General features: G+C 40.6%; 1 protein-coding gene across 13 annotated transcripts in view; it reads right to left on the minus strand.

Annotated features, from left to right (window-relative positions):
• BRDT (bromodomain testis associated) overlaps positions 1-24,223 on the minus strand; it is a 70,448-nt gene that overhangs the window by 40,716 nt on the left and 5,509 nt on the right. For 8 of the 13 annotated variants that reach the window (XM_058439866.1, XM_058439865.1, XM_058439867.1 and 5 more), the window contains 3 exons: positions 13,621-13,849; positions 11,542-11,679; positions 8,157-8,271 (listed from right to left, as the gene is read on the minus strand). In XM_058439866.1, coding sequence (XP_058295849.1) covers positions 8,157-8,271; positions 11,542-11,679; positions 13,621-13,812 — 445 coding nt within the window. In that variant the 5' untranslated portion in view covers positions 13,813-13,849. Of the gene's footprint in view, positions 1-8,156; positions 8,272-11,541; positions 11,680-13,620; positions 13,850-15,861; positions 15,902-24,223 lie in introns of all 13 variants that reach the window. The other 5 variants (XM_058439860.1, XM_058439859.1, XM_058439856.1 and 2 more) reach the window with 1 other exon arrangement.

A 24,223-nucleotide genomic window follows, 5' to 3' on the forward strand; every position in this document is an offset into this window, starting at 1 on the left:
CATTTAGTTCAGCTTTTTAGCAATATAAGCATAGGATACTTATTTCATTTTGAAATCTACACACACAGGATTAGACAGGTTAGACCAATTTAGATATAATAATGGAGACTTCAACATTTGTTATTAATGGTAGGTTTATCAGTTTTATTCAAAAAGGTACCTGGCTTAAACCAAGACTAATAACAGAGCTGCGGGGTTAGCTTCAGGTAGCTATGACCATGAGCAAAAATTTCAGATGCTCTGGAGACCAACCACACAATAGTATGTGAGGTCTTCAGAATGCTCTGCATAAATATCCAAGGACTTCATAATTGTTACACATAGTCCATCACAGAACAAAAGATGTAAATATGATTCTTCAGCATTCTTCAGAAAATTCTGCCAAAGAAACAATTGTCACGTTCTTCTGCCCTGTTCTCACAGAATGTTATGACGTAAGACATTTGGATCATATCACTCTGAAATCTGTTATTTCAAAAGTTCAATCTTCCATCAAGGCAACTCTATTCTTCTAATTGTTCACAACAAAAACCTTGAAGTCATCTGACTCCACTGTCTCTCAAACTCCATATCCAACCCACCAGCAAACCCTGTTAGCATTATCTTCCTATCTAGACTCCAAACACTTCTCACAAGTGGAATTCACTCTGGCCCAAGGCATCATCAGTGCACAACTCAATTACTGCAATAACATCCAGGCAGGTCTTTCTTCTGCTTTGGTACTCTATAGTCTATCCTCAAAACAGCTACCAAAGTGATCTTTTAAAACTGAAATCAGTGACGGCTTGTAATCTCGCTAAGTAAAATCCAAAGTGCTCATAGCATGTGTACGATCTGCTTGTCCTCTTCTCCGTACTTCTTCCCTCCTTCCAACGTCATTTCTTATTTTTTTAATTTTATTATACTTTTAAGTTCTAGGGTACATGTGCACAACGTGCAGGCTTGTTACACATGTATACATGTGCCATGTTGGTGTGCTGCACCCATTAACTCGTCATTTACATTAGGCGTATCTCCTAATGCTATCCCTCCCCACTCCCCCTACCCCACAACAGGCCCCGGTGTGTGATGTTCCTCTTCCTGTGTCCATGTGTTCTCATTGTTCAATTCCCACCTATGAGTGAGAACATGCGGTGTTTGGATTTCTGTCCTTGCGATAGTTTGCTAAGAATGATGGTTTCCAGCTTCATCCATGTCCCTACAAAGGACATGAACTCATCATTTTTTATGGCTGCATAGTATTCCATGGTGCATGTGCCACATTTTCTTAATCCAGTCTATCATTGTTGGACATTTGGATTGGTTCCAAGTCTTTGCTATTGTGAGTAGTGCTGCAATAAACATACCTGTGCATGTGTCTTTATAGCAGCAAGATTTATAATCCTTTGGGTATATACCCAGTAATGGGAATGGCTGGGTCAAATGGTATTTCTAGTTCTAGATCCCTGAGGAATTGCCACACTGTCTTCCACAATGGTTGAACTAGTTTACAGTCCCACCAACAGTGTAAAAGTGTTCCTGTTTCTCCACATCCTCTCCAGCACCTGCTGTTTCCTGACTTTTTAATGATGGCCATTCTAACTGGTGTGAGATGATATCTCATTGTGATTTTGATTTGCATTTCTCTGACGGCCAGTGATGATGAGCATTTTTTCATGTGTCTGTTGGCTGCAATAAATGTCTTCTTTTGAGAAGTGTCTCTCCATATCCTTCGCCCACTTTTTGATGGGGTTGTTTGTTTTTTCTTGTAAATCTGTTTGAGTTCTTTGTAGATTCTGGATACTAGCCCTTTGTCAGATGAGTAGATTGCAAATATTTTCTCCCATTCTGTAGGTTGCCTGTTCACTCTGATGGTAGTTTCTATTGCTGTGCAGAAGCTCTTTAGTTTAATTAGATTCCATTTGTCTATTTTGGCTTTTGTTGCCATTGCTTTTGGTGTTTTAGACATGAAGTCCTTGCCTATGCCTATGTCCTGAATGGTATTGCCTAGGTTTTTCTTCTAGGGTTTTTATGGTTTTAGGTCTAATATTTAAGTCTTTAATCCATCTTGAATTAATTTTTGTATAAGGTGTAAGGAAGGGATCCATTTCAGCTTTCTACATATGGCTAGCCAGTTTTCCCAGCACCATTTGTTAAATAGGGAATCCTTTCTCCATTTCTTGTTTTTGTCAGGTTTGTCAAAGATCAGATAGTTGTAGATGTGTGGTATTATTTCTGAGGGCTCTGTTTTGTTCCACTGGTCTATATCTCTGTTTTGGTACCAGTACCATGCTGTTTTGGTTACTGTAGCTTTGTAGTATAGTTTGAAAACTTTTCCCTTTGAAAACTGGCACAAGACAGGGATGCCCTCTCTCACCACTCCTATTAAATATAGTGTTGGAAGTTCTGGCCAGGGCAATCAGGCAGGAGAAGGAAATAAAGGGTATTCAATTAGGAAAAGAGGAAGTCAAATTGTCCCTGTTTGCAGATGACATGATTGTATATCTAGAAAACCCCATCATCTCAGCCCAAAATCTCCTTAGGCTGATAAGCAACTTCAGCAAAGTCTCAGGATACAAAATCAATGTGCAAAAATCACAAGCATTCTTACACACCAATAACAGACAAACAGCCAAATCATGAGTGAACTCCCATTCAGAATTGTTTCAAAGAGAATAAAATACCTAGGAATCCAACTTACAAGGGATGTGAAGGACCTCTTCAAGGAGAACTACAAACCACTGCTCAACGAAATAAAAGAGGACACAAACAAATGGAAGAACATTCCATGCTCATAGATAGGAAGAATCAATATCGTGAAAATGGCCATACTGCCCAAGGTAATTTATAGATTCAATGCCATCCCCATCAAGCTACCAATGACTTTCTTCACAGAATTGGAAAAAACTACTTTAAAGTTCATATGGAACCAAAAAAGAGCCCGCATTGCCAAGTCAATCCTAAGTCAAAAGAACAAAGCTGGAGGCATCATGCTACCTCACTTCAAACCTCACTTCTTATTACTTCCCTCTGCCCTTACCTCACTCTTGCTCAAATTTGGTAGGCAGAAGCAGACTATTTGTTTTGCCTAAAAGAAGATATCCTTATACCTCATTCCAACATTTTCTTCAGGCATTTACTCAAATGTCACCTTCTCAACCACCCTATATAAAATAACATTTTCGCTCTACCTATCCCCACTCACCAACTGTCTAGCTCTTATTCTGCTTTATTTTTTCCATGCCATTATCACATTTGATATACAACATATAGCTATTTCTGGCTCTTCAATTCTTGCAAAACAAACTCAGGAACTAAGTAAATTTGAATGTATTTTAAGATAGGGCTGATATTCCTCAATATCTGAGTTGTCACTACTCTCTGAAACTTAGCAATCAAATACATTCAGATAATCTCACATCCTTTGATATTCCAACTGTTGCTCTTTGAACTCAGGAGCTAATTAGATATGCATAGTGAGGAACAGTTACAATTATTTAATTTTGTCTCTATCCCTCACAAGAATAAAAAGCTCTGTGAGGGTAAGGGGACTTTGTTTTGGTCACGCCTAAATCCCTTGTGCCTAATGCGGTACTTGGTACATGAGAGAAACACAGTAAATATTTACTGCATGCCTATTGTGTGTTGGGCGCCATTTTCGGTGCTAGGGCACAAAAATAAACAAGACAGACATAGTATCTGCTCTTGGAGCTTACTGTCTAGTGTAAGAAACAGACAAAAAATTAGTAATCAAACTGAGTACAAGTGATGCTAAGTGTTAGGAAGGAAATATACAGGTTACTGACTAAATTAAGGTAGAGAACTATTATGGAGAGGGTAGCCAAGGAAGGCCTCCCTCTCTAAAGCTGACAACTAAGATTTCACTATAAAGGTAAGAAGTAGCCAGCCAGGTCAAGAGAACTATAGAATGGGAAGTAAGTCCACATGATTAGTGTGTGCACAAAGAAATAAAAGCATTTTAAGAAAGACACAGTAGTCTCCTAAGGTAAATACTGACAGAAGTCAAATAAAATGAGAATAGAAAAACACTACTTAAATTTTGCAGCATGAAGACTAAAAGTGACCCTGACTGACAAAACGTTTTTGGTGGTGAACTAAAGCTAGAACTTGTGCTGAGGAGACTACATGAGTATATAGGAAGAAAGAAAGAAAAAAAAAAAAAGGAACAATAGCTGGAAGGATATGGATAAAGGAGTATTTTAAAGATGAGATACTAGAGCAAGTTTATAGGGTAATGAGACTAACCCCATAGAGGAGCAGAGATTAATTATCCAAGAAAAAAGGGAGATAACCAAAGGAATAAAATGGTTGAGATGGCAAGATCCGTTCACAAATGAAGGCACTGGCTCAAAGTGATGGAGGAGGAAAGGATCTGTTATAGGCCTTTGCTCTAGCTGATTCCTCTAGCTGGAATGTTCTTCTTTCAAATCTTCACTTCTCAATGATGCCTCCACAGAATCTGTCATGTTTGTCTCTCACTTCCTACTAGAATATAAATTCTAAGATGGCAAAGTTTTTGTTTTATTCACTGATAATATCTCAAGAGCACAGAACACTGTTGTGGAACATAATCAGCACTCAAGTATTTGCTCAATCAACATTATCAGTTTAACATCAAGTTTTCTTTGCCATAAATTATCAACATGTATGTAACCACATTATTTTAAACTAGCTACCATCATATGACAATTTTCCTACCACTGTGACTAACAAAGACATGACTCTGGTAGTGGAATGCTTCTGTCAAAAGTTTTTTAAACTTAGACATTCACTCTGAAGCCAAATCCTACCTATCCTTTGAGGTCAAACATAACTTATATCACCTCTAAAGCCTTTCCCAACTTTTCCAGCGTGATATGGTTTGGATGTTTTGTCCTCTTCAAATCTTATGTTGAAATGTGACCTCCAATGTTGGTGGTGGGTCTTGGTGTGGGAGGTGTTTGGGTCATGAGGGTGGATCCCTCATAAATCTCTTGGTGCTGTCCTCGACATAATGAAGGAGTGCTCACTCTATGAGTTCACACAAGATCTGGTTGCTTAAAAGAGCACCTCCTCCCTACCCCCACCTCGCCATGTGATACAACAGCTCTCTCTTTGCCTTTGACCATGATTGAAAGCTTCCTGAGGCCCAGAAGCTAAGCAGATGCTGGTGCCATACTTCTACAGCCTGCAAAACCATGAGCCAAATAAACCTCTTTTCTTTGTAAATTACCCAGCCTCACGTATTTCTTTTCTTTTCTTTTTTTTTTTTTTTGAGAAAGGGTCTGCCTCTGTCGCTCTGTTGCAGTGGTGTGATCATGGCTCACTGCACCTTCAACCTACTGGGCTCAAGCAATCCTCTCACCTCAGGCTCTTGAGGAGCTGGGACTACAGGTGCATGCCACTATACCTGGCAAAGTTTCAAATTTTTCTATAAAGGGTCCTCCTATCCTGCTCAGGCTGGTCTTGAATTCCTGGGCTCATGTAATCCTCCCATCTTGACTTCCCAATGTGCTGGCATTACAGCCATGAGACACAACACCCAGCCAGGTATTTCTTTATAGCGATACAAAATGTACTAGCACACATCACATATCAATTTCTCACTCTTGGCCATGCATAGTGGCTCACGCCTGTAACCCTAGCACTTTGGAAGGCCAAGGCATGAGGATCATTTGAAGCCAAGAGTTCAAGATGAGCCTGGGCAACAAAATGAGACCCCACCTCTGTAAGAAACAAAAAAATTAGCTGGGTGTGGTGGCACATGTCTTTAATATTGGCTACTTGGGAGGCTAAAGTGGGAGGACCGTTAAACCCAGGAGCTCGAGGCTGCAGTGAACTGATCATGGAGTGCCACTGCACTCCAGCCAGGGTGACAGAATGAGACCCTGTCTCGACATAAAATTTCTGATTCTTTTGAAACACAGCATATATTACTTGTAATTTCATCTGACACGTGTCATAATGCAGTCTTAATTTTTTTCCATAATGCACTGTCTTGTAATTTTTTCAAGTTTTATTTCTAACAAAAAACTTAAATGTAGGCCAGGTGCAGTGGCTCATGCCTGTAATCACAGCACTTTGGGAGGCCAAGGCGGGTGGATCACCTGAGGTCAGGAGTTCGAGACCAGCCTGACCAACATGGTGAAACCCCATCTCCACCAAAAAATACAAAAATTAGCTGGGCATGGTGGCACACGCCTGTAATCCCAGCCACTGGCTGAGGCAGGAGAATCACTTGAACCTGGAAGGCAGAGGTTGCAGTGAGCAGAGATCATGCCATTGCACTCCAGCCTGGGCAACAAGAGTGAAACTCTGTCTCAAAAAAAAAAGAAAAAAAAAAAAACTTAAACACTTGAAAGTTAAGTTGTAGCTACTTGTTCCAGATGCTCAGGTAACTGTTAAGAGCATGTTTCCCTCAGATAAAAGATCAATAAGAAGATCAATAATTTTTACTTTCTTGCAACATTAAATGGAAAAAATAATAATTTTTATCTTGCTAAGGGTAATAATTTAAGTCAGCAACAATTAGCACGTTGGTTTTAGAATTTAAATACCATATTGATCTATGTATTATCTACCTCACAAGGGCTTATATAATCTTCTCGTAGAAGCCTAGGTCTTACATTGTCACACATTAGATCAACCTTTTCTAAAATAAGAATAAGGACTTAAATAATCAGTGAATATCTGAATATCTCATAGATTTGGTTAAAGCGCTGTAAGTTATGACCCACCTTAAGGATCTATTAGCAATAAAAAAGCATATATTAGTACCAATAAAAACCTCAAAAAAAAATCAACCTCTGCCATGAACCTATTACAAGCCTCCTATATCTCAGGCACTTAACTATATACTTTATAAACATTTACAATCACGAAAGATAAATATTTTTAGGGCCAGGTACGGTGGCTCACGCCTGTAATCCCAGCACTTTGGGAGGCCGAGGCAGGTGGATCACGTCAGGAGATTGAGACCATCCTGGCTAACATGGTGAAACCCGGACTCTACTAAAAAAAAATACAAAAAATTAGCGGGGCATGGTGGTGGGCACCTGTAGTCCTAGCTACTCTGGAGGCTGAGGCAGGAGAATGGCTTGAATCTGGGAGGCAGAGCTTGGAGTGAGCTGAGATTGCACCACTGCACTCCAGCCTGGGTGATAGAGTGAAGACTCCGTCTCAAATAAATAAATAAATAAATAAATAAATAAATAAATAAATAAAATAAATATTTTCCTGATATTATAAATGAGGAAACTAACATGGAATGACTAAGAACTTAAAGATTACACTGCTTAAGTGATCCAAAGATAAACCAACATTTACTACATTCTTGGTTAACCTCTATAATAAATCTATTTGAATACTTAAGATTTAAGATTTTTGAAACACCATATTTAAATATGATTATTAGTTGTAAAGATGATTTCCGGCCGGGCGCAGTGGCTCACGCTTGTAATCCCAGCACTTTGGGAGGCCGAGGCGGGCAGATCACGAGGTCAGGAGATCGAGACCACGATGAAACCCTGTCTCTACTAAAAATACAAAAAATTAGCCGGGCGTGGTGGTGGGCGCCTGTAGTCCCAGCTACTCGGAGAGGCTGAGGCAGAAGAATGGCGTGAACCCGGGAGGCGGAACTTGCAGTGAGCCGAGATTGCGCCACTGCACTCCAGCCTCGGCGACAGAGCGAGACTCCGTCTCAAAAAAAAAAAAAAAGATTATTTCCTCTAAAGATGTTTGTGAGTGAAGAAAAAGTTAGGAAAAAAAGACAATCTTCCAACCCAATACTAACATTTCATTCTCAGCTATGGAAATTTTTTTTTAATACAGACAGCACTAGCAATTTGGGCATTCTTATCAGTACAGCACAGATACAAGATCCACTGAAAACAGTAGTAACAGCTATGATTTTCTGAATCCCTACTATGTGAATGGCATTATGCTACAAGAAAGCTGGCTCCGAGGCCATAATCAATGCAGTCTTCACTATTCTTGAATGATACCCATCCTGTGATCAAGGTTTGGCAGATTGTTTTAAATGGACTTTTTTTATCAATAGAATAGGATGTAGGACTTCTGGATGTCTGTCTCCTTTGAGGGATTTACACACACACCCGAGACAGATAGAGAGGGGAAAAAAAGAGAGAGAACCATAAAGTGTTTCCCTCCTGCCTTACCTTTCTTGATTCTTTCCTTACCACCCACAACTTGCTCTTCTTGTGGCATCTGAGATAATTTCTGCATAAACAGCTTCTCTAGAGCTTGTGCCATAAGAACAATGTCATCTCCAGGCTACAAAATATATTAAATATACCATAAGCATAAACAGTATGGTCACTGTACCAAATGTTTTAAATTCAGCCCACTTTATGGAAGGCAGTAACACAGTACTCCTAGGCGGTATTCATCTCTTATAAATTTAGAAAAGAGTGAAGCTGCTCACATTTTATTTTCTTATTCTCTATGGTTGAAAGTAGCTCACATTTAAAATTCTAGCATCCTACTCCTTCAACTTCTAAAAAGGACCCAAATGGCTTTCTGAACACTAAAGAATTACAATCCAACCAATCCTACTAAATCAAACAGGCATTAAAACTGAGAATTTCGCCGGGCATGGTGGCTCATGCCTGTAATCCCAGCACTTTTGGAGGCTGACGGGGGTGGATCACCTGAAGTCGGGAGTTTGAGACCAGCCTGACCAACATGGAGAAACCCCGTCTCTACTAAAAATACAAAATTAGCCAGGCATGGTGGTGCGTGCCTGTAATCCTAGCTACTCAGGAGGCTGAGGCAGGAGAATTGCTTGAACCCGGGAGGCGGAGGTTGCGGTCAGTTGAGATCGTGCCATTGCACTCCAGCCTGGGCAACAAGAGCAAAACTACGTTTAAAAAAAAAAAAATTAGCCAGGTGTGGTTGCACATGCCTGTAATCTCAGCTACTCGGGAGGCTGAGGCAGGAGAATTGCTTGAACTGGGAGGCGGAGGTTGTGGTGAGCTGAGATTGCACCATTGCACTCCAGCCTGGGCAACAAGAGCGAAAATTCCGTCTTAAAAAAAAAAAAAAAAGAGAATTTCTACTCACAAATGGGTTAAAACAAAACTTACTCATGGCTGTACAAAGTATCTCATGGTTTGATTAGAAGTAATTCTGCTTAATTAACTAATTAATAGAATAACACTGTAGCACTGACTCAATTTTTTAATATTTTTTTCTAAGCCAACTCTACCAACATATTCAATGACGAAGTCTCACTCTGTCTCCCAGGCTGGAGTACAGTGGTGCAATCTCGGCTCACTGCAACCTCTGTCACCTGGGTTCAAGCGATTCTCCTGCCTCAGCCTCCCGAGTACCTGGGATTACAGGTGCCTGCCACCGTGTCTGGCTACTTTCTGTAGTTTTAGTAGAGACAGGGTTTTACCATCTTGGCCAGGCTAATCTTGAACTCCTGACCTTGTGATCCACCCGCCTTGGCCTCCCAAAGTGCTGGGATTACAGGCATGAGCCACCGCACCCAGCCAACATATTCAATTTTTCAATCTTAACTATTCACTTACAAGTCTTCCTCTTGCTTCAATTTATGACTGAGAAAAAAAGTAAGTAATTTACAAAGCAACAGTTCTCTTAAATAAAGAGAACATTTATTCCTAAGGTAGCTCAGGAAAATTACTAAACTTCATTTTAAAATCTTACATCTGAAAGGACCCTTTGGAATTGTAGTTAAATTAAAATGAAGTTGCCAATGGTACTGATTTTTTAAAAATTCACATTGGAGATGGATGCAGTGGTGTGTGCCTATAATCCCAGCTACTTAGGAGGCTGAGGTGGGAGTATCACTTGAGCCCAGGAGATCAAGTCCAGCCTAGGCAACAGAGTGAGTCCCTGTCTCAGAAAAAAAAAAATCATTCCCATTGGCTAATAGTTTTAAATCTTTCATACATATAAGCTGGCATTGGTAGTTTTCTTGGGAGCCAAATCAAACTTTCTATTACAATTCAGTGTGAACTCACCAGTGATTTTGAATAAACGAAATCACAAATACTTAGAATTATCATATTTAAATAAGATATAAGCTTTAAAATATTGAGATGCCCTGGAACAGCTAGAAAAGGATACAGTACTGTAGGAAATGGGAATACTATATGGAAGAAAACCAAATACACAAATCCAATTTTATGGATGAGAGCCAATATGAAGATTAAGTTTAAAATCTCCACATACACTGCACTCCAGCCTGGCCGACAGAGCGAGACTCCACCTCAAAAAATAAAAATAAAAAATAAAATAAAATAAAATCTCTACATATATCATATAGGCAAATTCTTTAACACAAATCCAAGTACTACTACTGGGATAACACATAAAGCATATCTGATCTTTTTTTTAGACGGAGAAACAAGAGACAGGGAAAGGCAAAAGGGAGAGTCAAAGGACTCATCCCAGGAAGGTGGATTTTTTTTTTTTTTTTTTTTTTGAGAAAGAGTCTTGCTCTGTCACCAGGCTGGAGTGCAATGGTGCCATCTAGGCTCACTGCAACCTCCACCTCCTGCGCTGAAGTGATTTTCCTGCCTCAGCCTCCCAAGTAGCTGGGACAACAGGCATACGCCACCACGCCCAGCTAATTTTGTATTTCTAGTGAGGCGGGGTTTCACCATGTTGGTCACGATGGTCTCGATCTCTTGATCTCATGATCCTCCCGCCTCAGCCTCCCAAAGTGCTGGGATTACAGGTGTGAGCCACCGTGCCTGACCAGAACATATCTGATCTTTAAATCAACTTGTGAAGTTTAGAAGTAGGCAATTGGTTTGGCTTTTTAGGTTATGGCCAGGGATCCACACTGTGAAAATTTAATGAAGATTAGTATATACTAAGGCTTTTCCTTTATCTCATAACTAAAATGACAGGAATGCAATAGAAAACATTCTGAAATACTTTATTCACAGAAACTAGCTCTCATTGGTATCTCAGTTTTTAAAAACATAACAAGCCACTACAGCTATTCAGGCACAAAAATATTATAGCAAATAGATTGAACAAGTATTGGTATGTGAAAATTATGAAATTCAGTGAAAAAGTATTGTCCTTAAAAATATGTAAAAGATCTTGGCCAGGCACAGTGGCTTACACCTATAATCCCAGAACTTTGGGAGGCTGAGGTGGGTGGATCACCTGAGGTCGGGAGTTCGAGGCCAGCCAGGCCAACATGGTAAAACCCTGTCTCTACTAAAAAAATATAGAAAAAATTAGCCAGGCAGGTTGGCGGGTGCCTGTATTCCCAGCTACTCGGGAGGCTGAGGCAGGAGAATCACTTGAACCTGGGGGCAGAGGTTGCAGTGAGCTGAGATCACACCACTGCACTCCAGCCTGGGTGACAGTGCCAGACTCCATCTCAAAAAAAAAAAAAAAAAATTATATATACACACACAGACACACACAGACACACACACACATACGTAAAATATCTCAAATGAAGAGACTTGAAATCTGAAATGATCACGATTTTATACATTTCTCTCCTATATGTGATGGCAAAGAATTAGCAAGTATAACATAAGGCTTACATACCTTGTTATATAAATAACAATTTGAGAACATTGTATTGAAGTCTTCTATACATTCTGAAGCCTTCGCATAATATTTATTCTCCAAGCGCTTCTTAATTGTATTTAAATCCATTGGGTTTTTTATAATGGCATAATAATCCTACGGTTTTGAACAAATTCTAAATGTTAGTAAGAATGAATACATTACAACTACTGATAACACAAAGAAATTTAATACACTATACACCTGTAACTAGAGAGAACTGATTATCTTTAAAAAGCCATATTCTGGCTGGGCGCAGTGGCTCACGCCTGTAGTCCCAGCACTTTGGGAGGCCAGGAATTCAAGATCAGCCTGGCCAACATGGCGAAACCCATCTCTAATAAAAATACAGAAAATTGGCTGGGCATGGTGGCTCACGCCTGTAATCCCAGCACTTTGGGAAGCCAAGGCGGGTGGATCACCTGAGGTCACGAGTTCAAGACCAGCCTGGCCAACATGGGGAAGCCCCGTCTCCACTAAAAATACAAAAATAAGCCTGGCGTGATGACGCGTGCCTGTAATCCCAGCTACTCAGGAGTCTGAGGCAGGAGCATCACTCAGACCTGGGAGGCAGAGGTTGCAGTGAGCCAAGATTGTGCCACTGCACTCCAGCCTGGGGGACAGAGCGAGACTCTGTCTCAAAAAACAAAACAACAACAAAAAAAACCCAGAAAATTAGCCAAGCGTGCTGGTACATGCCTGTCTTCCCAGCTACTTGGGAGGGTGAGGCCCAAGAATCACTTAAGCTCAGGAGGCAGAGGTTGCAGTGAGCTGAGATCATGCCACTGCACTCTAGTCTCGGTGACAGAGTGAGACTGTCTCAAAAAAAAAAAAGGCCATATTCTAGAAACTAGAACCTTTAGTAATGAGAAACAAAGCTGACTGCTATGGCATTATTTTTAGATGTTAAAAAAAAAAAAAGCCAATAAAGATGAACAAAGGTAAGAATTTCAGAATAAAATTATCCTTGAAAATAAAAAGGCCATGAGGAAAAAGAACCTTGTTTTTATGGAGTCTGACTCCATAGAATAAAATTCCAGCTTCAGGTTGACTAGCTATATTGTAAACTACTCAACCATTGCATTACTGAATGGCTAAAAATTCCTAATGTAAGACCTAAAGTCAAATTCTGTATGTGATACAACTAAGCCTGCCAGGAGGTGTCAAGAGAAACTTCACGGAAAAGGTAAAATTCAGGATAACTCTGCATCCAAAAGGTGAAGTGACATATACTATAATAAGAAAACATGTATTACAATTTATCACAAATTATTAAAATAAGAACGCGAGGGCCGGGCGTGGTGGCTCACGCTTGTAATCCCAGCACTTTAGGAGGCCGAGGCAGGCGGATCACGAGGTCAGGAGATCGAGACCACCGTGAAACCCTGTCTCTACTAAAAAAAAAAATACAAAAAATTAGCCGGGCGTGGTGGCGGGCGCCTGTAGTCCCAGCTACTCGGAGAGGCTGAGGGAGGAGAATGGCGTGAACCTGGGAGGCGGAGCTTGCAGTGAGCCGAGATTGCACCACTGCACTCCAGCCTGGGCGACAGAGCAAGACTCCGTCTCAAAAAAAAAAAAAAAAAAAGAAATAAGAATGCGAATGCTCAGAAAAATAAGTTTTTGGAAAAAATTACTCATTGGGATAGACTTTAATGATGCTAAATAAATCAGTTGTTAAATATTTTTTTATTTTTGGAGATGGAGTTTTACTCTTGTTGCCCAGGCAATGGCGCAATCTCGGCTTACCGCAACCTCCCAGGTTCAAGAGATTCTCCTGCTCAGCCTCCTGGGTAGCTGGGATTACAGGCATGTGCCACCACGCCTGGCTAATTTTGTATTTTTAGTAGAGACGGGGGTCTCTCCATGTTGGTCAGGCTGGTCTCGAACTCCCGACCTCAAGTGATCTGCCCACCTTGGCCTCCCAAAGTGCTGGGATTACAGGCGGGAGCCAACACGCCTGGCCAAATATGTTTTATAATATTAAAGACTAGTTATGTCTTACAGAAATTTACAGGATTTTTCTTTTTTTGAAACTAACATAGTTGAAGACATACATACAGGCAACTTTAGTTTCACAGCATCCACAGGACGTTGAAAAGGCCATGAAAAGCTATGCTTCCATAAATCCTTTAGGACAACTTTTTGTAGATACTGAAGTTGATTTGTCAATCGCCCATTTTTCTTAGTATTTATATATTCTGGTGGAGGAGGGTTAACAATAATAGCTGTTTGTCGACTTGGCAGAGACATTCTTAACTGCTTCAAATCCTGTCTACAAGTACGTGTCCTGAAAAACAAAAACTGAGTACTTCAGAAGCACTTTAGGAATGGTTTCCATAGGAGCTGAAAAGTGTTATTCCAGAGTAACAGAAGCCAGGCACAGTGGCTTAGGCCTGTAATCCCAACACTTTGGGAGGCCAAGGCGGGTGGATCACATGAGGTCAGGAGTTCGAGACCAGCCTGACCAATGTAGTGAAACCCCGTCTCTACTAAAAATACAAAAATTAGCCAGGCGTGGTGGCGCATGCCTGTAATCCAAGCTACTTAGGAGGGTGAGGCGGGAGAGTCCCTTAAACCCAGGAGGCAGAGGTTGCAGTGAGCCAAGATTGTGCCATTGCACTACAGCCTGGGCAACAAGAGTGAAACTCCGTCTCGAAAAAGAGCAACAAATACTGTATTTTAAAGCACATCATGATTAAGACAGGATGAAAAAAAAAAAGCCAAATGGCAAAGGAATCAATTTTTAAACAAACACAAACTTTTTATATACAAGTAGTAAAAGTTTCACTATATATGCCTTAGCCTTGGATGTTTTAAATTATTTCAACATCTCAGTCTTTCTGCCTTTCAAAAAAACACAAATTGAGGTCTTAGCAGGAAAAGTCTATAAATTCCTAGTCGGAAGAAATAACAGAGAATGTTAAAGATATGATCAGTGTGTAAGTATTCTACAATGTTAATTCAATGAAGAGAGAAAAAGTAAAAAAATGTTCTGGCTAATTTGAAAAAAGTGATTGATTTATTTATGGTCTCTCTCTCTCTGAGATGGAGTCTCACTCTGTTGCCCAGGCTGGAGTGCAATGGCGTAATCTTGGCCCACTGTAATTTTTGCCTCCCAGGTTCAATTCTCTAGCCTCAGCCTCCCAAGTAGCTGTGACTACAGATGCATGCCACCATGCCCAGCTAATTTTTGTATTTTTTGTAAAGACGGGGTTTCAACATATTGGCCTGGCTGGTCTCAAACACCTGACCTCAGGTGATCCACACACCTTGGCCTCCCAAGGTGCTGAGATTACAACCTTGAGCCACCATGCCCAGCCAAAGTGATTTTATTTTTATTTTTGTTTTTATTTTTTGAGATGGAGTCTTACTCTACCGCCTAGGCTGGAGTGCAGTGGCACAATCTCCACTCACTGCAACTTCTGCCTGCTGGCTTCAAGTGATTCTCCTGCCTCAGCTTCCTGAGTAGCTGGGATTACAGGCACCTGCCACCATGCCCAGCTAATTTTTGTATTTTTAGTAGAGGCAGGGTTTCACTACATTGGACAGGCTGGTCTGGAACTCCTGACCTCAGGTGATCCGCCCTCCTCGGCCTCCCAAAGTGCTGGGATTACAGGCGTGAGCCACTGCACCCGACCCAAAGTGATTTATTTTAAAACCGAATTTATTAGATTAAAATGTTACTCTGTGGCACATATTGCTACATCTAGAATAATATATTTTAAATTTCATAGGTGTTTCAGAAAGACAGTACTTAATATTCCTAGACAGCATCATTACTTTAAGGATAATAAAGGTACTATCAATGTACACATAATACACCTCAAGTACATGAGCAAAATGAAAAGTAGTTATGAAATAAGTTGCCCATAGTGATTCATGCCTATAATCTCAGTACCCTGGGAGGCTGAGGTGGAAGGATTGCTTGAGTGCAGGAGTTCAAGACCAGTCTAGGCAACATAGTGAGACCCTATCTGTAAAACAATAATAATAAATAAAAATAGTTGGATATGGTGGCATGTGTCTGTAGTCCCAGCTACTCTGGAGGCTAAGGTGGGAGGATCAGTAGAGCCCAGGAGGTGAAGGCTGCAGTGGGCCATGATCATGTCACTGCACTCCAACCTGGGCGACATCCAGACCCTGTCTCAAAGAAAAAAGCAGAAGAAAAATGTTCAGACAAGGTTTTGTAAAGGTTTGTAGCATTTATATTTCTACAAGCATCAAAGCTTAAAATTACACTGAACTTTTGGAATACCGTGTATCTCCATAAAATGCCCTCCTCTTTTTAAAAGTAGTTACCTGCAGAGCTGTGCTCTATATGCTTTGATCACCGAAGTTTCTTTAAAGGAAGATTTTGAAGAGCAGTGTTAATTAACATGTAATAAAAGGAATTGGACCCTAATGATAGAAGGTGATATGAACAGCTGTTTTATCGTCCTACCTGCTACCAAGCTGTAGGTGTCCCATTAAGTCCTGCTATTTAAGAAATACTTACATAACCCTTAGAAACTCTTACTTCAGGCTTTAAAAGGCAAAGAGCAAATAATTTTAGGAGACCGATAATGTCACCTAAATTTGAAATACTAAAAAGAGGTTAGTGTTCTCAACTATGTGAAATCTGTTTCTCCTACTTTCTCAAATCTAATCCTAGGAATCTTGCTTATAAACAAAGCATTTCTGGGACAGGAGTACTTCCTCTACTATAGCAACGCTTCACATCATATTGTGCTGCAGTTTCCATCATTTTTAAAGGACAGAGACATAAATGATAAATAATGGTATAAAAATATTACAATCTACCACCTCAAAAAAACACAAATATTGTTTATGGAATTCAGAGCTTGGAGATTCAAGTATTGATTGCAGTTTTATTTTGAAAAGAATGCTATAATTTATGTGGTTTTTATTTCTTGTTTATATTAAAAGCTAATAAACTCTATTTTAATTAAAAAAAAATAAGTTGCCCACTTTTAAAGACCAGTGTTAACACTTAGCCAATAATATATCTGTCTGAATTAAAGTAGTATTAGCTCTCACCTCCTGTTGCATATTAATCACTTGTAGATATTTTTGAATTGTGGCATAATACATACCAAAATTTACCATATTAACTCTTTTTAAGTGTACAGTTCAGCAGTGTTAAGTATATTCATGTTTTTTGTGAAACCAATCTCTAGAACTTTTCCATCTTGCAAAACAGAAACTCTGTGCGTATTAACCAACAAATCCTCATTCTGTCCCCACTGTACCTGGCAACCACCATTCTGCTTTCTGATGCCATGAATTTGACTACCCTAAATACTTCATTAAAGTGACAAATCATATTTATCTTTTGTGACTGGCTTATTTTTCCTAATATAAAGCCCTCAAGATTCATCCATGTTGTAGCATGTGTTAGAATTTCCCTTCCTTCTAAGGCTAAATAATATTCCATTCTATGTGTATCATTTTCTTTATCCATTCATTCATTGATGCCACTTGGGTTGCTTCCACTTCTTGACTATATTGTGAATACTGCTGCATGAACATGGATTTACAAGTATCTCAGGATCCTGCTTTCAATTCTTTTGGATATATATACACAAGTGGAATTGCTAGGTCATATGGCAATTATATTTCTAATTTTTTGAGGAAGCCCATCCCATTTTCCATGGTCGATACATGATTTCACATTCCCACTAACAATGTACAAGAGTTCAATTTCTCCACATCCTTGCCAATAGTAATATTTTGTTTTAATACTAGCCATCCTAATAGGTATGAGGAGCTGTGGATCTTTAAAAATACCAATGCTCAGGTCCCAATCTCTGGAGAGAGCGCCTGGGAATCAGTTTTGTTGGTTTCTTAAAAGTTCCCTGTTACTTCTGATGTGCAGCCAAGACTGAGTACTACTACATTAAAATGAATTGAAGGTGGTTATCAATCTTCTACTTTCACGATTTTCATGTTACACATATATGGAAATATAGCACTTAATAAAAGTCATAGGCTGGGTGCTGTGGCTCATGCCTATAATCCCAGAACTTTGGTAGGCTGAGAAGGGCAGATGGCTTGGGGCAGGAGTTCAATATGAGACTGGACAACAAGATGAAACCTCCCATGTCTGCAAAAATTACAAAAATCAGTCAGGCGTGGTGGTGCACATCCGTAGTCCCAGCTACTCGGGAGGCTGAGGTGGAAGGACCACTTGACCCAGGAGGTAGAGGCTGCAATGAGCCCAGATTGTGCCACTGCACTCCCGCCTGGGTGACACAGCAAGACCCTGTCTCAAAAAAGAGCTCAGGAGCTCAAGACCAGCCTGGGCAACACAGTGAGACCTCAACTGTAAAATTTAAAAAAAAAAGAAAAAGAGGAAAATCATTAATAACAAAGATGGATGTCACAACTAAACTGGCTCTTATCCTGGCTTTGTAGTTATTTAAAGCTAACCTACTTTTTAGGGGTCCCAGTCACTGTACCCTCCCTCATCCACAAAGGTTAACCACTCCACTGACTTTTATCACTACAGACCAAGCTGTGAACATTTTTGAACTTTACATATAGTATTATTTACCATGTATTACATTTTTGTTTTTTGAGATGGCATCTCACTCTGTCACCCAGACTGGAACGCAGTGGCGCGATCTTGGCTCAAAAATATATATATATATATATATATATAAAATGTGTAATATATATATAATGTGTAATATATATATATTATGTGTAATATATATATATTACACAATATACTTTCTGCAGTCTCATGGTTTCATTTTCTACTGTTTTTTTTTGAGTCAGGGTCTGACTGTCCCCCAGGCTGGAGTGCAACGGTATGATCTTGGCTCACTGCAGCCTCAAACTCCTGGGCTCAAATGACTCTCCCACCTCAGCCTCCTGATTATCTGGGACTATAGGTACATGCCACCATATCCAGCTCATTTTTTTTTTTTTTTTTTTTTTTTTTGATGAGGTTTTGTCATGTCACCCAGGCTGGTCTCGAACTACTGAGCTCAAGCAATCTGCCCTCCTTGGCCTCCCAAAGTGCTAGAATTACAGGTAAGCCCACGGTTCCCTGCCTCATTTTCTACATTTAATTTTTTATCTAGAATTACTTTCCACTGGTATCTTTGGCTACAGACATTCCCCAGCCTTGATTTTTTAAAAAAATACCTTGCCACACAAAAAACTTACACAAGGATGTTTATAGCAGCTTTATTCATAATTGCCAAAACTTGAAAATAACTAAGATGTCCTTAAGTAAGTGAAAGGATAAATACATTCTACTACATTCATGCAATGAAATATTCAGCACTGAAAAGAAATGAGCTATTGGCTGGGCGTGGTGGCTCACACCTGTAATCCCAACACTTTGGGAGGTGAAGGTGGGCAGACCACCCAAGGTCAGGAGTTCAAGACCAGCCTGGGCAACATGGTGAAAACCCATCTCTACTAAAAATACAAAAACTAGCCGGGCATGGTGGTGAACGCCTGTAATCCCAGCTACTCAGGAGGCCGAGCCATGAGACTCGCTTGAACCCAGGAGACAAAGGTTGCAGTGAACTGAGATCCCACCACTGGACTCCAGCCTAGGCGACAGAGCAAGACTCCTTTAAAAAAAAAAAAAAAAAAAAAAAAAGACATGAGCTATCAAGTCATGAAAAGACATCGTGAAAGCTTGAATGTCATTCTCAAAAAAAAGGCAAAACTTGGCCAGGCATGGTGGCTCACGCCTGTAATCCCAGCACTTTGGAAGGCCGAGGCAGGTGGATCATTTGAGGTCAGGAGCTCAAGACCAGCCTGGCCAAGATGGTGAGACTTCCCTGTCTCCAATAAAAATACAAAAATTAGCCAGGCAATGTGGCGCATCGCCAGTAATCCCAGCTGCTCGGAGGCTGAGGCACAAGAATTGCTTGAATCTGGGAAGTGAAGGTTGTAAGCCAAGATGGCCCTACTAAACTCCAGCCTGGGTGACAGAATAAGACTCTATCTCAAACAAAACAAAACAAAAAACCAAAAAAACACAAAACTATAGAGATAGTAAAAAGATCAGCAGTTGCTAGGGGTTTGGGGAGGAAGGAATAGGCAGAGCACAGAGGATATTCAGGGAAGGGAGACTATCTTGTATGACAGTATAATGGTAGATCCATTTGTCAAAACTTATAGAATGTACACCAAAACAGAAACTATGGAAACTATTAACGTTGGGTGATGATGTGTCAATGTAGGTTCATTGATTGTAACAAACGTACCACTCTGGTGCTGTACTAGTGTTGAAACACGGTAGATGGGAACACTATTTACTGCTCGGTTTTGCTGTGAACCTAAACTCCTCTAAAAAATAAATTTTTTTTTTTTTTTTTTTTTTTTTGAGACAGTCTTGCTCTGTCGCCCAGGCTGGAGTGCAGTGGTGCAATCTCGGCTCACTCCAAGCTCCACCTCCCAGATTCAAGCCATTCTCCTGCCTCAGCCTCCAGAGTAGCTGGGACTACAGGCGCCCGCCACCACACCCAGCTAATTTTTTGTATTTTTAGTAGAGACTGGGTTTCACCATGTTAGCCAGGATGGTCTCCATCTCCTGACCTCGTGATCCGCCTGCCTCGGCCTCCCAAAGTACTGGGATTACAGGCATGAGCCACTGCCCCCAGCCAAAAATAAAATCTATTAAAACACACATACATACAAATCCTCTCCCACTATGTTCAGCGCTAACACAAAAGTTTTTGCTCTCCCACAAATCATAAATACCTTAAAACATTCCATAATTCCATATCCCTCACTGGCCTTCCTCAGTTACCTTCCTAGACTTCTCTGTAGTATTTAACATGGCTAAGTACATAGTACCTATAAATTACCTATAAAGCCTTTTTGCCAAAAATGTGAACAATTGAATGTAATCAAGATTTTATTTCTATTTTTAAAAATTTTTTGGAGACAAGGTCTTGCTCTGTCACGCAAGCAGGAGTGCAGTGGCTCAATCATGGCTCACTGCAATCTTGAACTCCCGGGTGCAAGCAATCCTCCTGCCTCAGCTTCCGAGCAGGACTACAGGTACATATCACCATGCCTGGTTAATTATTTTTTCAGGGAAAGGGGGAAGCCAGAGTCTCACTGTTTCCCAGACTGGTCTCAAATTCCTGGCTTCAAGTCATCCTCTCACCTCAGCCTCCCAAAGCGCTGGGGATTACAGATGTGAGACACCAGGCCAGCCTAATCAAGCTTTTAGATATAATTTTACAGATAATTCAGGGACTTAGAGCTGTGATGTATGATGGCCCCTAGTTAACCATAACAATTTAAATTACCCAAAACTTAATAGAATTAAAAACTTAGCCACATTTCAAGTGCTTAATAGCCACATGTGGCTAGCAGCTACTGTAGGAGACAATGTAGATATAGAACACTGCCATCACGGCAGAAAAGTTCTAAGAGACAGTGCTAAAATGGCCTATTTTACAAAAGTCCAGGTCATTACAGAAAATAAGAAAAATGACTCTACATTAAGATCCATGACATACAACTCAGGAAAAGCAGGCAGGGGATGGGGGGCGGGAAGAACCATATAACCAAACTCAATTGGTTTTTCCATATCAAATCTTGGTTTTAAAACATCAGCCATATTTCCAGCCAGAAAGGTGGCAAAAGAAAAAAAGAAAAAGATCAGTCATAACAAACATTTTGAGACAACTAAGGAAATCTAGGGGACTGTTCATCTTGATAAATATAATAGCAAGGTGTACAGGAAAAAATGTTAAGTGTTGCTCAAAAAAACTTGTGAAGTCATATCTGTAATATATCTTTAAAAGGCTTGTGGGAAGGCTATATAGAAAAGCAAATATGGCAAAATGTTGACAACTGCCGATATACAGAGATGTTTTTTGTACTATTTTACCTTTCTGTATGATTGAAAATTTTAATAACAGCCTTAAATACACTGTAATTGAGGGCCACAGATGGCTTGAACATGAATGGACCAAACATTAACAAATAATTCTGATATCATTGTCACTGAGCAAAAAAATAGCTAATATTTGATAATCTGATTATCTTCTCAGTGGTGAATTCTCTGCATTTCTTGGCTGGAGGCCCTGGTTTCTAGTGCGAAGTGAAGCTCACTGTCCAGCAATATATGACTAAAAATTTTCCCTTTTATAATGTATCCACTGTCATTACTCATCTTACTGTTTCAATTACTTTAATCTTCTGTTTCTTTTAAACATTTAAAAATGGGCTTATGGCCGGGCACCGTGGCTCACACCTGTAATCCCAGCACTTTTGGAGGCCGAGGCGGGCGGATCACGAGGTCAGGAGATCGAGACCATCCTGGCTAACATGGTGAAACCCCGTCTCTACTAAAAATACAAAAAATTAGCCGGGCGAGGTGGCGGGCGCCTGTAGTCCCAGCTACTCGGGAGGCTGAGGCAGGAGAAACGGCATGAACCCCGGGGGGCAGAGCCTGCAGTGAGCCGAAATTGCGCCACTGCACTCCAGCCTGGGTGAAAGAGTGAGACTCCTTCTCAAAAAAATAAATAAATAAAAATAAATAAATAAATAAAATAAAAATGGGCTTATGTGGCTTTTTATGATACTTGGCAAACTTCTATGCTAGACAGCTGTCAGTTTTACTATTTCACTTTCCCTAAAGCCTTTATTATTAATTTTAGTTCTTAATTTTTAATAACAAACAGAAAAAGCCACCACAAGAGTCCTACAAAAGAACCCAAAAGAGGTTTTTGTTGTTGTTGTTGTTGTTTTTTTAAGACGGAGTCTCACTCTGTCTCCCAGGCTGAAGAGCCATAGAGCAATCTCGGCTCACTGCAACCTCTGCCTCCCAGGTTCAAGCAATTCTCCTGCCTCAGCCTCCCTAGTAGCTGGGATTACAGGGAGGCATTACACTACACCCAGCTAATTTTCGTATGTTTAGTAGAGATGGGATTTTATCATGTAGGCCAGGCTGTCTTGAACTTCTGACCTCAAGTGACCCACCTGCCTCAGCCTCCCAAAGCGCTGGCATTACAGGATTGAGCCACTGCACCCAGACAATTTTCATCTTAATGGTGGGTCCTAACCACTTGTGAAGTGTCAGAAGTAAACATGTTGGTTAATTTAAGGTTCTCTCTAAAAAGCACTTACACTCACATTCCAATATGCTACCTTAAGGAGGGAAAAAAAAGTACAGAGTTACCATTATACTGGCAACTATAATCTGCAGTCTACCCCATCTAAGTGAAAGGCCACTGTTTTTTTGTTTTGTTGAGGCAGGCAGGGTCTTGCTTTGTCACCCAGGCTGGAGTGCAGTGGCATGATCACTGCTCACTGAAGCCTCAATCTCGGGCTCAAGCCATCCTCCCACATCAGCCTCCCAAGTAGCTGGGACTACAGGTGCATGTCACCACACCTGGCTAATTTTTGTAATTTTTTTTTTAGTAGAGATGAGGTTTCACCATGCTGCTCAAGCTGGTCTTGTTAAATTCTTGGTCTCAAGTGATCCTCCCACCTCGGCCTCCCAAAGTGCTGGGACTACAGGCGTGAGCCATCATGCCCAGCCTCCACTATTGCTTCTAATGTTTATAGTGAGTTGTCATTTTGTTATTTCTCCTTTCAAAACATTTTTTACCTGTGGATATATCTCTAGAAAGATGGGTCATACACGGTGGCTCATGTCTGTAAACCCAACACTTTGAGAGGCCAAGGTGGGAAGAACACTTGAGCCCAGGAGTTCGAGACTAGCTTGGGCAACATAGTGAGATCCTGTGTCTACACAAAATACAAAAAATAACTGGGCATCATGGAGCACACCTGTAGTCCCAGCTACTCTGGAGACAGAGGTGGGGGGATCACTTGAGCCCATGAAGTCGAGGCTGCAGTGAGCCATGACTGCACCACTGCACTCCAGCCTAGGTGACAGAGTGAGAACTTGCCTCAAAAAAAAAAAAAAAATGCCGAGCATGGTGACTTGCACCTACAATCTCAGCACTTTGGGAGGCCAAGGCAAATGGATCACTTGAGGTCAGGAGTTTAAGACCAGCCTGGACAACATGGTGAAACTCTGTCTCTACTAAAAATACAAAAATTTGCCAGGTGTGGTGTCATGTGCCTGTAGTCCCAGCTACTTCGGAGGCTGAGGCAGGAGAATTGCTTGAATCCTGGAGGGGGAGGTTGCAGTGAGATGAGATCACGCCACTGTACTCCAGCCTGGGCAACAGAGGGAGACTCTGTCTCAAAAACAAAACAAACAAACAAAAAAACAAGTAGGAGAAGAAAATGGTAGTAAAAAAAAATGTGTCATGAGCAGATGAAATCTAATGTCAAGAATTCAATGTTACATAGTAACCACTCATTACAACTGTTCAAAAACAATGTATCACAAATGATAATGAAAAGTTCAATTCACTTTGTTGAAGACAATCACACAAAAATGTAGCATCCCCTCGTTACATCAGTCTACGGTTGAATGAATAAATTGCCTGAAAACCACATGTCTCTTGCCCACTCAATAACTCTCAAAATAACCTTGGGAACTCTGAAAAGAATCTTTTTTGGCCGGGCTTGGTGGCTCACGCCTGTAATCCCAGCACTTTGGGAGGCCGAGACAGGCGGATCACGCGGTCAGGAGATCGAGACCATCCTGGCTAACACAGTGAAACCCCATCTCTACTAAAAATACAAAAAAAAAAAAAAA

Source organism: Hylobates moloch, unplaced genomic scaffold (assembly GCF_009828535.3).
Source record: "Hylobates moloch isolate HMO894 unplaced genomic scaffold, HMol_V3 SCAFFOLD_5, whole genome shotgun sequence".
NCBI classification, from domain to species: Eukaryota; Metazoa; Chordata; class Mammalia; order Primates; family Hylobatidae; genus Hylobates; species Hylobates moloch.